The sequence below is a fragment of the Austrofundulus limnaeus genome, unplaced genomic scaffold (assembly GCF_001266775.1).
Source record: "Austrofundulus limnaeus strain Quisiro unplaced genomic scaffold, Austrofundulus_limnaeus-1.0 Scaffold78, whole genome shotgun sequence".
Lineage (NCBI taxonomy): Eukaryota > Metazoa > Chordata > Actinopteri > Cyprinodontiformes > Rivulidae > Austrofundulus > Austrofundulus limnaeus.
Window position 1 is genome coordinate 1,373,400 of NW_013952480.1, and position 16,221 is coordinate 1,389,620.

Here is a 16,221-nt window from a genome sequence, read left to right on the forward strand (position 1 = left end):
ATCATTATAATGAATGTTTTATATGAAATAATTCATTTTACAGGTGGAACTGTTTATTCCACCCATAGGTGACACTACACTATCATGCTGTGTAATTATCCTGATCAAGTCAGAGGGGCTGTAGGCCTATAATGAAGGAGAGCCACTTTGTTCTAAATAAAAKAAASGGGTTTTAAAAGCCATTATRTAATACTTAGGTTCTCTCAGTAMRTACTCAGTATTGTTGAACCGAAGTACTCATACTCGCACTTAGTTTTGAGAAAAGCTGGTCTCAGTACACCCCTATGTATCTATTAGGGRTGCAACAATAAATGTACCCATATCRAACCATTCAATACAGTGCTTTAGGTTCAATACACACWATGTTTGRAACAATACAGATTTTTAACATTTATTTTATCAGCTTGTCTTCTGAAGATGCTCTGTGTTGAAGGATCAGTGGATCTGTGTTCGACTACTCCACCTAGSYTGCAYTKTMGAGYGCAGATCCACTGAGAAACTTGCTGTTTCAGYAAMATTTCATTAAAAAACTGTACTTTTGAGGTTAAACAAATGTTCAGAATTAATTTCAATAAATTACAAGTTATGAAGGTCATGGAAATTTCCCTTTTTTTATATCGAAAAAATATCGAACCGTGAGACTAAAGTATCGAACCRAACCAAATGGTGATTTTTTTTGTATTGTTGCACCCCTATGTATCTATATATAAAGGTAAAAACACAACAGAAAAAAGACCACAATACATTTTAAGCTTTTCTAGGGGATAAAGAAGATCATTTGGTTCAGGCTTTGAAAAATGTTAGTTTTGACATCGACAAGACTATAAAACTTGGAAACCAAATACGGCTAAATAAATGCAACACATAACATGAATTAACAGTAAATACTTCTGTTTTGTTTCATTTAAATTATCCCTACAGTGCTTATATAAGAATAACAGTGAAGGTGAATAAAACCAACGAAGAGGAAAACTTTTATTCTCCYTCCATCATTTTCTGTGTAAAAAAAGAGTTGTTTACCTGAGAAACCCTTGTTAAGAGTAGTACCATTGATTAAAACTAAACGGTGAAATAAAGCGTTGACATTGTTRCCATGGTTACTCCCAATATAATCATCCCTGTGATGCAGAGCACTCTAGGTAGACCCACAATGAGCRTCTGATGGGATTAGCTGGTTTTAAAATGTTTTAATACAATGTTGCAGTGTTGCTTACGGTTAAAATTAAATCTCTATTTTAAAAAAAAGATTCTTGCACATACATTTATTCACATCTGACATGTAAACAAATGATCTCCTCCTAACCCTGCTGGTGCTGCTGTGCTCCGGGGTGACGGGCTCTTGAAATAAACTATCCCGTTAAGCATCAGTCATCTGCTCTCTCTCTCTCACACACACTTGAACACACAACAGGCAACGCCGTTCACACACCTTACCGATTTTCACCCCTCCGCTTTCTCTCACCTAGCAACTGTTCCTTCCTTCTCTCAGTTTTAATTATCGGATCAAAGACGCCACCCACTAATGACCTACATCTTCCTTCTGCTGACTTGGAGAAGCTGTAATTAGTGATACAAACTCGTGTTCAGAAGCTTTCACAAATCGTACCGTGCGTGCATGTAAGCTGCCTAATGAAGGCACCAGACCTTGTTGGTGCCTTCCACAGAATACCAAACAGAAGCTCATATTGTTCTCACTGATGATTCACAGCAATCGACTTCCTCAGCTGGAGCTAATCTACATCATTTAGCTCTTTCCACTATTTATAYTTAACACAAAATGTAAGGAAATCTGTGTTTGGTAGATTATTTCTTTGTTGTRACAATGCTTCATGGCAATAAATCTAATAATGTTGGAAAGCCTGTTCATTTCCCTTTTAAATGGTGCCACATTTGTAAGGAACATGCATTTGTGGGATGAGCAGTAGAGCTGAGTAAGTGGGTTACGCACATAAAAAATTGCCAAGTCTTCCCTACCAAACAGCTTACTTTGCTGTTTGGCTGTTTTGAGCATCTGGTACCCCCAGGTGCTGCCAATCAGGTGCCCAATTACCAAGAAGCATTGTTATAACAAATAACTGATCTAGCAAACACACATTTCCTTACTTTTGTGCTGTTTAGTTGAAACATTTTATGTTTAGTGTCTTTGTCATCTTGTGTTTCTTTGGAAAAACTGCATGTAAGGGGAAACTGAAATGTTCAAATTTGGACTTTGGGTCTATTTTGGAGTTTTTTTAACTTGATTAAATTTAAATCTTTTCATAGGCCTGACCTTAAATGAATGGAATACGTTGTGTGAAACTGGTTGATATAGCCATCTTCTATTTCCGCACCTTTGCACGTGGTTGYGTGTTGTTGTTTTTTAAAACCAGAGCCTGTGCACTAACAATGTGGAGCTTTAAGACAATCACAGCCACACAACATTTCTTTTATAGATGAAATAACTGATTGCAGCTAAACATTTTAGAAAGCTGAATAGTAGCGGGAAGATAAGAACTATGTTTTGAATTATTTTGTTCAATCGCTTTATTTTGCTCATTTGTTGCCAATTGACAGCAGCAGCAACAAGAAAAAAAATTTATGTAATTTTTTCTTAAAGCTCCACGTGTTTCACTGACATGACATTTTGAGGACAGCGTGCTCACGGCTAGTATTGAAGATGGAAAGTTTGGGCATCCACCGTGTCTTTATCACAAGCTAGCATCAGTCTCAAAACTAAAAATAGCACGAACYATGTCAAGATTCACGAGTGTTGTGGCTTTTGCACAACGTCGTTTTTCGTTGTCCCCCCCACCCCATGTGCTGTCACTCGTCTCAGCTCTCTGTGGAGTTACAGGAAACTGACTGTGATGGGCTGCTTCCTGTTTTCAAGTGGTTTTGAAAACTCATCTTGCTTTACGTGAGAAAACAAATTAGGACCGCCATGAAGCAAACATGCAGCACAGAGATTAGGTGGAAGAAAACTGGACGTCTTATCAGGGGATGAAGGCTGAACTTGTTTTCTTCCCCCCCCCACGTGTTAATTTTTTATTTCATTTAAATGTGAGTTTTGCTGCAAGAATTTTGTATGGCCTTTAGTTTTCTCTTGACGAGATCATTTATTCAGAGTATACACACTGCAAAAACTGTCCATCTTACCAAGTTTTAAAATCTTATATCCAGCCAAAAAATTGTTTTGATCTTGTTTTGAGACTGATTTACTAAAGAAGAACTGATTGTGTAAGAATAATCTTGTTTTCAGAATGTGTAAGATTATTTGTCTTGTTAGTCTGAAAATTTGACTCAAATTAAGTCAAAAATTTCTGTCAGTGGAGTAAGAAAAATTTACTTGGTAAGATTCTTGAAATACTTGATTTGACTCAGTTTTTTAGTTATTATTTTATTAACCATTATTTTACCAGGTAAGACCCATTGAGATCTTTGAAGAATCTTACCAAGTAAAATTTTCTTACTCCACTGGCAGAAATTTTTGACTTAATTTGAGTCAAATTTTCAGACGAACAAGACAAATAATCTTATACATTCTGAAAACAAGATTATTATTCTTACACAATCAGTTCTTGTTTAGCAAATCAGTCTCAAAACAAGATCAAAACGATGTTTTGGCTGGATATAAGATTTTAAAACTTGGTTAGGTGGACAGTTTTTGCAGTGGATCTATTAATGCTGCTGGCCACCAGCCGGACAGCTTCTCCAGCTGATGAGAACTAAATCCAAAACTAGTGCTAATTTTCATCTTCAGATACTGTAACTTGAATGAAACATATTCATTTCATCTGCTTGATTTCTGCCCACAACTTCATTAGTGAAGGATGATGCGCTGGAGTGTTTAGTTTATGTTTCTATTAGGTAATATATGCTTAGCATCTGGGACTGATACACCCAGAGGGCCCATTAAGTGCAGTTTTCCATGCATAGAGGTATAGATTGAAGCTAACGTCAATCTGCCAATGAAGAAAAATAGAAGTGTGCAGGATGGGTGGAACCACTCTACTTTGAAAAGGTGTGTCTGTTTTTTTTTTTCTCAAATTGAGTGTGCTTCTCTTCAAAATATGAAACCCGATTAGCTTTTCAACTCCTCGCGTTGCATCCATCTCTACTCTATCTAGGGGTGATTTCACAAGCTTGAAGCCCTCCAGCCTGATGWGTTTCAAATAAGCTCATTTAATAGTCAGCGTTTCACAGTGTTAATGGATGACTTGTTTTGTTTTTGAGGGGCTAGAAATGAAAGACATCCTGCTTCTCTTTCACTCCCTGCAATTAAATTGAATCTATAGCTCGTCCACACCCTCGGCCTTTCTCCATCATAGCCTAAGGGACAAGGGATATTTGTAGAGCTCTCTCATAACATCCCATTTCCCTCTTCAAGTAAAAAAGGAAGAAAAAAAAAAGAAACCATTGATTCTGTGAGGATTTGATGACCTCCCTCCCGTTCAACAGAGGAATAACTTATCGTCTCCTCCTACTCATCCGCATTCTTCAGATAAAACACAGCTCCGGTCTTTATGTATATTTTTTATCTCTCTATTTATCCCTGTTATCTCTTGCAGCCTTTCATGTCCCTCATGTTTTTTTTTTTTTCATATGGAGGGTTCTCGCTTGTCATCCCATATGAAAGACATGAGTGCTCTATTGTCTGAATGAAGTCAGACTGACCAAGATCTGATCAGGGATGGCAGATGTTCACTGTTAACATAATAACCTTAATTTGCTTAAAGATGATCAAAAGGACTTCCCCCGCACAGGCGATCTTAGACGACACCAAAATGTCTGTAACTCAGTCAGTTTGAAAGATTTTGAGCTCGGATTTGATGTGGCTGTAGATAAAAGTTGTTTACAACGTGTTCTCTGWATGTGACATCTTGCAGAATTGGCTGAGATTGCACATTATTTTTTAATCTTTAACTAAAGTGTAACTTTTCTCAACATAGGCTACAACTTCAACATAAAAGGCAGCATGTGTGTACTTTTATGTTTTTTTAAAGAGATACATTGTTACCTATTTGATTGCATTTCCAATGACACTGCATGGAATTGAATCTACACTAATCAAATTATCTGGCTTATCCTGCCTTAAAACTGACCTCACTTGGTTCTTTTATTAAGTTGCATCAGGACAATTGAATTATTTTTGCCCACATGCTACATGGKCTTATCTGTTAGCAGAAGGCTCTTTGTGGGCGGGGCGTCTAATTGGTCAATAAATCAAATGGGAAGCTGTGATGTCGTGCTCAGATAAACTGATTGGAGTCTGCCAGCATTGTCGTGAACGGGGCAGGATTAGAATGCTGCAGCCTGCTGCCTCTGTCTAGTCAGGTATGATTAATGGTATGGTGGTGAAGGGCAAAGACAAGCAAAGGCTTTTAAGCATGGCATTGGGAAAAAAGAAAAAAAAACAATTACAGATTGGGAAGAGGAGGCTGTACCATAGATGGACAATAATCTGTATGGTTATATAAGGACGTGGATTTTAATCCTTTGATGTCCATTGTGGACTACGGAAAAAATGTTTGTCATGCTAGAAGTTGGTAGTTTTCCAAAAACATTATGGTCGATCTCTGTCTTTCCTTTGGAATATATTTTATGAACTTATTGCACTCTCCTCCTCCCCTTTTTAATCTTTCACTCCTTCCCCTCCCTCCCCTTAAGGATGGCTCACGAGCCAGTCGGGAGAAAAAGAAGACCGTGTCCTTCAGCAGCAGCCTGTCTGAGAAGAAGATCAGCAGTGCTGCCGGATGCATCCACTCCATGGTCGGTCTGATACACTTCTGAAAAAAAAAAATCAAGTTTTTGGTTCATTTTATGATGCACAACATGTCAAACCTTTAGAGTCCTAGCAAAGAACTGCTCAGAGTGCAGTAATCCACATGTCAAGTGTCCTACGTTTGCACTCTGCACAACAATTATAAACAGTAATTGGCCAATCAGATGGGCCCTCACTGCCCTTGATGCCCAAATCAGATGTAAATGACGTGGCTGGGATGATAAAGAAAACAATGTGCTGTGACAGAAGAGAATGAGAAAAGTTTATCTCAACTAATATTGCAATTGTAGGAAATTATATCAAACAAACTCTTTTGCTGAAAAAGTTGGAACATTTTGTAAAATGTAATGCATCTCATGAACCCATATTTTTTTCATAATCAACTGGTTAAACAAGAAAATGTACATTTGTAGATGATTAAACCTTAGAAATCTTCCCGTTTTTGCATATTCATGAAAGATATAGCTTCTATAAAATCCACTTTCTATAACCGCTCCTTTTCCTGACCTCTTCTGAGCTAACTTAATTCATTGCAAAAATCTCCTTTAGTTGTTTTTATTCATAACACTAAATTTTACAGCCTTGTTCTTGCCACARAATTCTAACTTGTTGATTTTTTCTCCAAAAGTGATACAATTTGATATGGATATTTGGTTTATGAGATTAGCAAATTTTGCTGTTTTTTTTTTGTTTTTTTTTTTTCATTTTACACCATGTTCTAACCTTTTTTTAAAATCAGGGCTGTAAATGCAGATTTTCCTATGAATGTGCAGCTCCAACGCCAAACAAACATCCAAGAATTCTGGTGTATAAAAAGCTTTTAGACATGTCAAGGATCTATCAAAGCTTGTTGCTGATACTGTAGGAGATCCGCTGAGACCCGTGGTTGACAGCCTCATCTGCATCTTGTTCCCAGGTTGAGGGGAGTGAGCTGAAGAAAATCCGACCCAGCACCCGCGTTTACCAACGTTACTACCTTCTGGATGCRGGCCTCCAGGCTCTGTACTGGGAACCATCCAAGAAAGAGTCAGACAAAGCTCGGATCTCGCTCGACTCGATACGAGAGGTCAGTGTGAACAAAAACAAGCTCAAAATCAATCATCCAATGCTGGCTTTTTAAACTTTGCTTCATAAATGACCCAAGAGTCATTTTAGAGTAACACTATAGATGTGTTTAAAACACTGAACCATATGGAAGAGAACATGTAATTTGCTTTTATTGTGTCTGATGTGGGGGTTTTAATGCATCTCTTGCGGTCACAAATTGTAGGTACGGACAGGTCGTAACACAGAAACCTTCCGCACCAGTGGAGTTTATGAGCAGATTTCAGAGGACTGTGCGTTCTCCATCATCTATGGAGAGATTTATGAAAGCTTGGACCTGGTGGCTAACTCTGCTGAAGTGGCTAACATTTGGGTGACTGGGCTGAGGTATGGCAACACAAATGCCCAAGAGAAACTTTATACTGTACACTTGAATGTTAAATGATTTWAAAAAAAGACATTCCACTTATAATTTTTAATGCAAATACCGTATTTATTCAAGTATAATAYGTAAAATTTGATCCATAAAATCATCCATAAAGTTGGGGGGTAGTACTATACTCGGATAAATATTTTACTTATGTATTTTAACTGAAATATCGGCTTCATTCAGTCTGGAAATGAGACATAAAAAGCAGCTGAAACGAGCTTACCTATGACACTCCTCCGTGCTTGAGAGTGAGAAACTAACAGATCCAGGCAGGTGACATGATGTGAAAAAAAGAGGGGAAAAGTAGTCCTGCACCTTAGTAATGTTAACGAACTAATGACATTAGCGAGTAACCGGGCCGCTCCTCGAACAACAATAAACACTTGTTCGTCTGTAATGACTGCCGTCTACCGGTGTTTTGAGAAAGTTTGTATCCCTGAAAAAGGTTTTCCCACCAGAGGAGGCCCTTGCGTGTAGGAAGTAATCTGCTTTTCCCCCAGAAGATGGCCCAAATCTCATGTGAAGTCTCTGACTTTTGTGTTGGCGCATCCTGGTGGACTATATGTAAAATGACAGAATTCATATGATGCTCAAAATCATAGTTTGCTGATATATACTTGTTGTCAAAATACCTTTTAGTACATATGTTGTTAAAATAAAATGAACAGTCCAATGATCATTTTACTGATATGTATAAAGACTGCAAAGGCTGAAAAATCTTGAAGTCTGTATGACATTGGAGGTAGTTTGAGGATTAAATTTTTTTATGCTTTTTAAGCTCAAAAAAGGGGGGGTCGTATTATACATGAGATCGTATCATACACGAATAAATACGGTAATTTGATGATGCAACAAAATATCTCTCAAAAATATTTTTTGGTCCAACCCTAATTCTAAGAACATGTAAAAAGTCAATAAAAACAATACAATTATTTAAAATATCATTAAACCGGGGCTATTCAAATGATGGCCTGTAAGAAAATGTTCCGATTGGTAACCTGAATAACACGCAGAAAACCAATTGAGTTCTCAGTTAAATATTTATTTCCAGATCTAAAGACTCCATTTCACTCAGAATAATAACATTTTTTCTGTTTTAGTTTTGTTTGATTGTTTGGGACTAAATCCCTGTTTATTATACTAAATTATTTACAGTATTATGTTCTGCTGCATCATCCATGTCTGTCCTTTTCTTATCTGCTTCTAGGTATCTTATGCAGTATGGAAAACATGCCATCGACATGCTTGCCAACAGCCAGGACAGTCTTCGCCTCCGTTGGCTGGAGCAGTTGTTCTCCTCGGCGGCTGCGTCTGACAGACCCGAGGACATCGAGGAAGGGATTCCGTTGCAGTCGGCGGTTAAGCTGGTGCAAAACGTGAGCCCTGGGGTGAGCGCCGTCAAGGTGGAGCACAGGTTTAGAGAGCTGCAGAGAGTCAGGGAGAAGACGGGCGGGCCCGCGGTGGAAAACGCTTCGGGACTGAAAGACCAGAGCCCGAGCAAAAAGCGAACCGTCAGAGACGGGCGCGTCACCAAGAAGGAGTTCATGGAGGCCTTCCACGACTTCTGCACCCGCCCAGAGATCTACTTTCTGTTGGTGCAGTTCTCTAGCAACAAAGAGTACCTGGATGCCAAAGACCTAATGAGGTTCATCGAGGCGGAGCAGGGCGTGGCTCAAGTGGGTGACACAAATTAGTCACACATAATCTAGAAAACAAGTCAAAGACATCATAACATCTGTCACAGTTATATACAGGATTAAACATTTACAAGCACATAATTTGCATCCATAAATTGTGAATATTTTGATTTTGCTCAGAGGCATTGTTATTGGACTATAATCTACAGCTTCCAGGTTGGAAGGATAGGGACATGTAGCGCTTCTGTTCTTTGGCTTCTAATTTTTCTTTCATTTCTACATTTTCTTGTGATCTGTCCAGGTGAGCGAAGAAACAAGCCTGAAGCTCATCCAGACCCATGAGCCATCGGAGGAGGGACAGCAGCTGGGGCGCCTGTCTTTGGATGGCTTCACCAGCTACCTCACCTCAACCGAGTGCCACCTGTTCGATCGAGAGCACCGCGACATCTGCCAGGACATGTCCCAGCCATTGTCTCACTACTACATCAACTCCTCCCACAACACCTACCTCATTGAGGACCAGTTTCGAGGCCCMGCGGACGTTTCTGGCTACATTCGTGCTCTTAAGATGGGTTGCCGATGCGTGGAGCTGGACATCTGGGACGGTGCAGATGGGGAACCCATAGTGTGCACAGGGCACACCATTTCCCCGCCACTGGCCTTGCTTTCTGTTTTAGAAGCAATTGGAAAGTTTGCTTTCGTAGCGTCAGAGTATCCATTAATTCTGTGCATTGAAAACCACTGTTCACTGCAACAGCAAAAGGTTTTGTTGCAACAACTCACAAGGATATTGGGGGAGTGGCTGTATAGAGATCTGCCAGATGAAGGGGCCACGTATCTGCAATCACCAGATGACCTGAGGCACCGAATACTGCTAAAGGGTAAAAAGCTCGGGTCGGGTTCTGATGGAGAGGCGGGGGAGGTGAGTGAGGAAGATGAAGGAGCAGAAATGTGTCAGAAGGTGAAAGCAGCGAACAGTAGCAGTGGAGCATCTTGTGGGATTGAGAAGGAGATTGTGCAGATGAGTATGTGTCTCACAGCTCAGTCTAGTGCTTCTCATGTTCATCCCAAACGTTTCCAGCTGTTGAAGGAGCTCTCTGATTTGGTAACCCTATGCCATTCTGTAAACTTCGTAGACTTTAAAACGTCATCTAAATCCCAAAAACCTTGGGAAATGTGTTCCTTTCATGAGTCGCTGGCTGTGCGTCTTGCAAGTGAAAGCCCYGGTGACTTTGTCAACCACAACAAGCATTTCCTGTCGCGAGTTTACCCCAACCCCATGCGCATCGACTCGAGCAATATGAACCCCCAGGACTTGTGGAAGTGCGGCTGTCAGATTGTGTCAATGAATTTTCAAACGGCAGGACTGATGATGGACCTGAACACGGCCTGGTTCCGGCAGAATGGGAACTGTGGTTATGTTCTGCGTCCGGCCATTATGCGTCAGGAAGTGTCTTATTTCTGCGCTGACACCAAAGACACAGTACCTGGCGTGTCTCCACAGCTGCTGCATGTAAAGGTAGATGACACACAATTAAAATCCTGCTAAAATCAAAAAAAACTATTGAACGGTAGTGATGCCATCTCATTAAACGTTAGCATTACTTGGGGGCAGGGTTGGCTCTAGTCCATTTGGTGCCCCTTGTGCAATTTTCTAAATCTCACTGCCAGTTTCCAAACATTATTTATCAAATTTTGTCTTTCATATTGTTTTTTATCTTTAGAAACTAGGTTGTCCAGTTAAAATAGTTAAAAATATAACACATTTTAAACCAAATCTCAGCAGCCTAACTCATTCCCACTTAGAGGAAACAAATGTTCCTATGAGTTTTCTTCTTTCAGGTAATCAGTGGTCAGAATCTGCCCAAGCCCAAAGGCTCAGGGGCCAAAGGGGACGTGGTGGACCCGTATGTGTATGTGGAGATCCATGGCATCCCAGCTGACTGCACAGAGCGCCGCACCAGGACTGTGACCCATAACGGAGACAACCCAGTSTTCGATGAAAGCTTTGAGTTCCAGATCAACTTACCTGAGCTAGCTATGGTTCGCTTTGTRGTGCTGGATGACGACTTCATTGGAGATGAATTCATAGGTCAGTCAAGGGTTACCTATAAATGTAACAAGACAAATTTTTACCCATGATGTAAACATCCATAATACCAGAGTAAAATATGATTTCTCTCTCCCACTGCAGGTCAGTATACCATACCACTGGAGTGTCTCCAACCTGGCTACCGGCATGTACCCCTCCAGTGTCTCACAGGGGAGGACCTTCCACATGCCAAGCTGTTTGTCCACGTGGCGCTCACGAATCGGAGAGGAGGCGGAAAGCCTCACAAAAGAGGCCTTTCAGTGCGGAAGGCTCGGAGGGGGAGAGAGTACACAGCACTGAGGGACATGGGAATTCGGTCTGTTGATGAGGTTTTCAAGATGGCTGCTCCTTTTTTGAGAGAAGCCACTGATTTGAGAAGTAACATGCAGGTGAGGACGAGTCACCCTGGGTATTTTGTTTTCTATAGCCACGCATTTCAAAAAAGCATCTTGATAACAGAGAATGCTAAATCTTCCAGAAAAGAGCTGTTAAAAACTTTGACAGGTGTACATTTTCTGCCTGCTTGTCTGCAGACAGATTTTATCAGCACGGTGGCCGTGCTGTCGTGCGACAGATTCTAACCAAGATGAAAATGTAAAAATTACTATAGAGTACTTGTCTAACTAGATTCCAGTGATGTTTTAGACACTTATCTTCATTTTAAAACTTCAACCTATCAAGTACAGCTTCATGCACTGAAAAAACATGATTTTATATGAAATGTTAACAAAAAAAAAATAAAAAATGACCAGAATATGAGCAAAGTGCATTATGAAGTTTGAGTCACTGGAGCCTTAGGAGACCAGAAATATTGTAGATTTGTCTCCATCTCCACAACCTATTTGCATCACAATGGTGAAGTGGGCTTATCGCTAATGCTGGTTTATACACATCTTGCTCATGCTGTTGAATGTCAAAAACATTGCGTAACTTCTGTCTRTTGTCCCCCAGACACCTGTTATGTGCATTGCCCTCTGTCAACTATGTCCTGCAGACCTTACAAATCACAGCCTGTGATTGGTCAGCCATTCATGAAGGTGTGTGTTACTGTAGAGTAGCACATCTCTCWGGGGCAGCACCCTGAGCAGCCCATTCTTTTAWGTCATTTTGCTTAAAATGGTTCATACCCAGACGTTATTAAAGTTATTAACCTATTAAGTTCGGTGACAGACTTGCAAACTGTCCAGGGTGTATCCTGCCCCTCGCGCAGTGACTGCTGGATATGGGCACCTTTGACCCTGAAAAGAAGAAGTGCGTTAAAATAATGGATAGATCATGGAGCTTATTAAGTTGTTAAATTAGCAAAATGCACAGCTTTGAAGAGCAGCTGGCCTGATCCTATTGAGCAAACAAACAAACATCCAACATTCACGCCTTCATTCCACCTCTGTGGTTTGAGCTTCTCCTCCTCTGACTCCTCATCCAACACAACACTAATACATGTCCAAGTAAAAGAAAAACCAAATATCCTGCTGTGCTACATTGGAAGTGCTATGGTAGGACAAACTGAAGAATTGTGAWATTAGTAACAATTTGTTTCATTTTGTTATTTATGTTTCAAAAAGCAGTAGTCCAAAAAAAACATCTCAATACTAAACAGATAAATGCATCCCCCTCATTCCCTATTGGAACTGTTTCATAGTCTTGCTGCACAAATGCTATACGGATGTAAAACAATGGTGACATTTTATAATCAGAAACCAATAAGAAGTCCAGTTAACTTTGATTGAGCTTGATAGAATTTGTCGTTAACTTGAATGAATTCGATTTTAGCAGCATAGTCATTGAAATTTTAAATAACCTAGCAGGTTAGACTTACACCTGATGTTTAATAGTAAGCTACAGTAAATCTCTGATAAACATGGTTTGAAAAATGACAAGGGGAAGTAGAGGGCCAATTGTCAGTGTTTTGCCTCAGGCAAAATGACTAAATCCACATCTGTCATTACGTATCAGTCAATATTATGTTATTTATGTTGACTTTTAATTTGAGAGTAAGTGTTGACATGTTGTGAAAGGGACAGAGACTATTAATGACATTTAAAATCTGTACCATGTATTTTATAAGGTCTAAACTTAAATGTGTATTCTTAACTCGCTAGAATGAAAATGAGAGTTCATAATGAGGCAAAAAGCAACAAGGGARACAGAAAACAAACCCAGCAAGGTCATTTTTAAACATTTAATGTCCATACCTTGAGCTGAAAAGTCTAACATCACCCCTGTGTTGACACTGCATCTTTCTCGAGTTTGTAACTGTTACAAAACATGAAACTTTTGTAAAATGTTACAAAAATCAATGCAATCCTTTTTTCAGAATTGTTCAGCCGAATCAATATTTACTTTGTGCAAACTACACAGAGTTATTTTTCCACTGCTAATCTGTAGTAGCTGAGCGCCAGTCTGATGTTTGTATTATTTATAACGATCAAACTTTGATTACTGTCACTACAGCAAGAAAGGCCACATCTACATCTGTCGATTTCTTTCAAACTACAGCATAGCAGCAGGAGAACATTTGAAAGGAGGCAAATCGCTTTGTCGCGGTTTGGCTCTGATTATTTGTGTGTGGAAAAGAGAAAAAAATGTTCAAGTCTGTGACAAAGAAGAAAAAGGATTTCCTAACCATCTRTGCTTGTTGGGGTCTGTTATCTTTCAGTGTCTGTTTTCTCTCGTTCTATCAACGTAAAACAGGAGAACGGTGTGTAAAGATGTTTCAATTAACCATTTCTCTTTTCTAACAGAACTCAGTAGCAGTGTTCAGGGAGCTGTGTGGGGTGTCAGCTGTGGCTAACCTCATGCAGTGTGTGCTGGCTCTGAGCTCCAGTGTGTCGGGCCCAGAAGGGACGCCTTTACTGCTGTTTGACTTAAAGGACAGCTACCCCACCCTGGAGCCCCAGGGGCCTTTGCCAGACGTCCTTCGTCGAGTCGTCTCAACTTATGAAACGGTAAACAAAGATGAGTTTGTGGAGGGTTTATGTACAGTATTCTTTTCCAGAAGTCTGAAATTCATCAAAAGAAGAGTAAGATTAGAAACAATAACTCAGTTGTTTCCAATCTCCTTATTGACTTAATATGTCCCCAACAAAAATGTCCTTTTTAGCCTGTTTGCTCTGAAGCATAAAGCGAGTTCTCATTGTTATGTAGCAAACAACACCCACCGTTCATTTCTATCTCGTAAGCTCATCATCAACATCCTCATCTTGGCCCAAAGCCACGCTGGGTTTCCACTCAAATAAACAACARACTCCCATTGACCACAGACAAAGTTATTTAACGGACTTGATTTATGTAATGGTTTCTAAAAATAACCCCAGCCACTGAAAGAAAGAAAGGGGGGAAAAATTCCTCTGTGGAACTAAAACAAAGACAARTAGAGCACCAGAGAGTCGAAGCAGAGCTGTTAATTACAGTGGATCTTCAGTCAGTCAATAAAACAGAATAAATCAGTGCATTCAAGCCAGTTATGTCTGCTYAGCTCAGATCTAAGCCCTAAACCTCTCTTTCCCTTTTTTTCATTCTCACTTTTAATAAATTCACTTTACTTTACTTGACAAGCATATCCTTTAAATACAGAAAGCCAAAGAAAAGATATTTATTTTAAGAAAATTGGCATAAAACATGAGTTTACCCATTTTGTCACATAACTTGCATATTTTCCTTTGAATTTGGCTCAAAGTGAAACAGGAAGTGACATCAAAGGGAACTGTTTATGAAAAGGAACTCCCTGGTCTTTGTTTATTAAAACAWTACTATTGTMACTCTGACTCTTCTTCATCTCTCTAGTGATTCAGTATTATCTAAAGAAACATGAGATTCTTCTCTTCAGTTTGTGCTGTCAGCCGTTGTAGCAACGCTCTGTTCATATGCAGACATTCCCCTTTGACATCACTTCCTGTTACTTCACTCCCAAATATCTCAACAACTGTTCWTCTCAGGGGCATGCAGTTTGTTTTGCAGTAAGTTATTAATGTTATCTTTCCAAAAATGCTTTCATATTTRTTACAAAAAWTTTATGTCATAGGCACTTTAATGTTAGYACTTGTACTTAAAAAGATGGAGGGATGATTCTGTGGAAAGGTTATAACAGTTAATAYCTTACCTGCTGAATATGCTATCTTAAAACTACTTAAAACAAGTTAATCTGAGAGACACCTGAAAGAAGAGCTTGTGGAGTTTTTTAACGTCAGTCTCACTGGCCGGAAAAGCTTCAACAACTCAAAGTGGTCCACAGACCATCAGTTGGTAATCACAGTTGTTGGACGTTTTAGGGCTCCTGACACATTTTAGTTGTAAGAGAAGGAGCAGAAATGGCTCTTTTGAGTTGTTAAGGTTGCAGACCTTATGTGTATAATGACATTGTGAATGGATTTTTAGACGGTGTCATTTCTAGTGTCATATTGAGTGAAGTTTTCTAATCTGTGACACATTAAGCTAACCACAGATGTTTATCACTGCGATGCATCTCCCATTTGGGTCTGCACACTGGTACACCATGGGTCGAAGTAAGAATGTGCATGTGGGCTTGTATGTCTCTTTGCCTCTTCCGTTCCAGCCGAGCAGCTCAGAGCTGGAAAAGGTCACCCTGGTGCTGAATAGATTTAATTGTTGTTGAGCTAAATGAAGCCCTCTCCTCACTTCAGACAGGAAATGCGTGTGTTGTCCATTTGAACGGGATTTAGCTCTAGTTGATCCTTTGTTGCAAAGATCCCTTTTCAACTTTTTTTCCCCTCACCAGGGGGTCAAGTCCCAGCAGAATGGTTGAGAGGAAGTGCAGAACTAATCAGACTGTTTTTCTCACATCCATCCTCTTTGTGTGTAGTTATTACTTTTTATTTATTTTTGCAACCAGCAGAAGTGGAACTTATTAATAGTGTTTCGTCTCACCGTGAATATTAACACATATTTTATATTTAAAAAAGTGTTTTTGCCTTTTAGTTCTCACACTTGGTAATGAAACACTGAGTGTGGGTTATGCACAAAAACCCAACAACTTTTTCACAAACAGTTCAGCAGGCTAATAATGCATCATGTTTGTGTGTGTGCCAGTATTCATGTTGTTTTAACAGAGTCCCTGTTTCCTGTTGTCCTCGTCTCAGATGGTCAGTGCAAGCAGAGCTGTGATGGAGCTCTCTGACGAAATCTACGACAAGATTCTACATATTCAGACGATGGGTGAGTAGTGGTGTGTGCGCTTTCCTGTGTATGTGTGTGTATGTGTGTGAGTGTGTGTGTGTGTGTGTGTGTGTGTGTGTGT

General features: G+C 39.7%; 1 protein-coding gene across 1 annotated transcript in view; it reads left to right on the forward strand.

The window, feature by feature from the left end:
- LOC106519521 (inactive phospholipase C-like protein 2) overlaps positions 1 to 16,221 on the forward strand; it is a 35,697-nt gene that overhangs the window by 11,670 nt on the left and 7,806 nt on the right. The window contains exons 2-10 of the mRNA XM_014011236.1: positions 5,647 to 5,748; positions 6,678 to 6,827; positions 7,032 to 7,192; positions 8,443 to 8,911; positions 9,174 to 10,391; positions 10,715 to 10,964; positions 11,067 to 11,353; positions 13,709 to 13,912; positions 16,064 to 16,139. Of these exons, the coding sequence (XP_013866690.1) occupies positions 5,647 to 5,748; positions 6,678 to 6,827; positions 7,032 to 7,192; positions 8,443 to 8,911; positions 9,174 to 10,391; positions 10,715 to 10,964; positions 11,067 to 11,353; positions 13,709 to 13,912; positions 16,064 to 16,139 (2,917 nt within the window). The remainder of the gene's footprint in view (positions 1 to 5,646; positions 5,749 to 6,677; positions 6,828 to 7,031; positions 7,193 to 8,442; positions 8,912 to 9,173; positions 10,392 to 10,714; positions 10,965 to 11,066; positions 11,354 to 13,708; positions 13,913 to 16,063; positions 16,140 to 16,221) is intronic.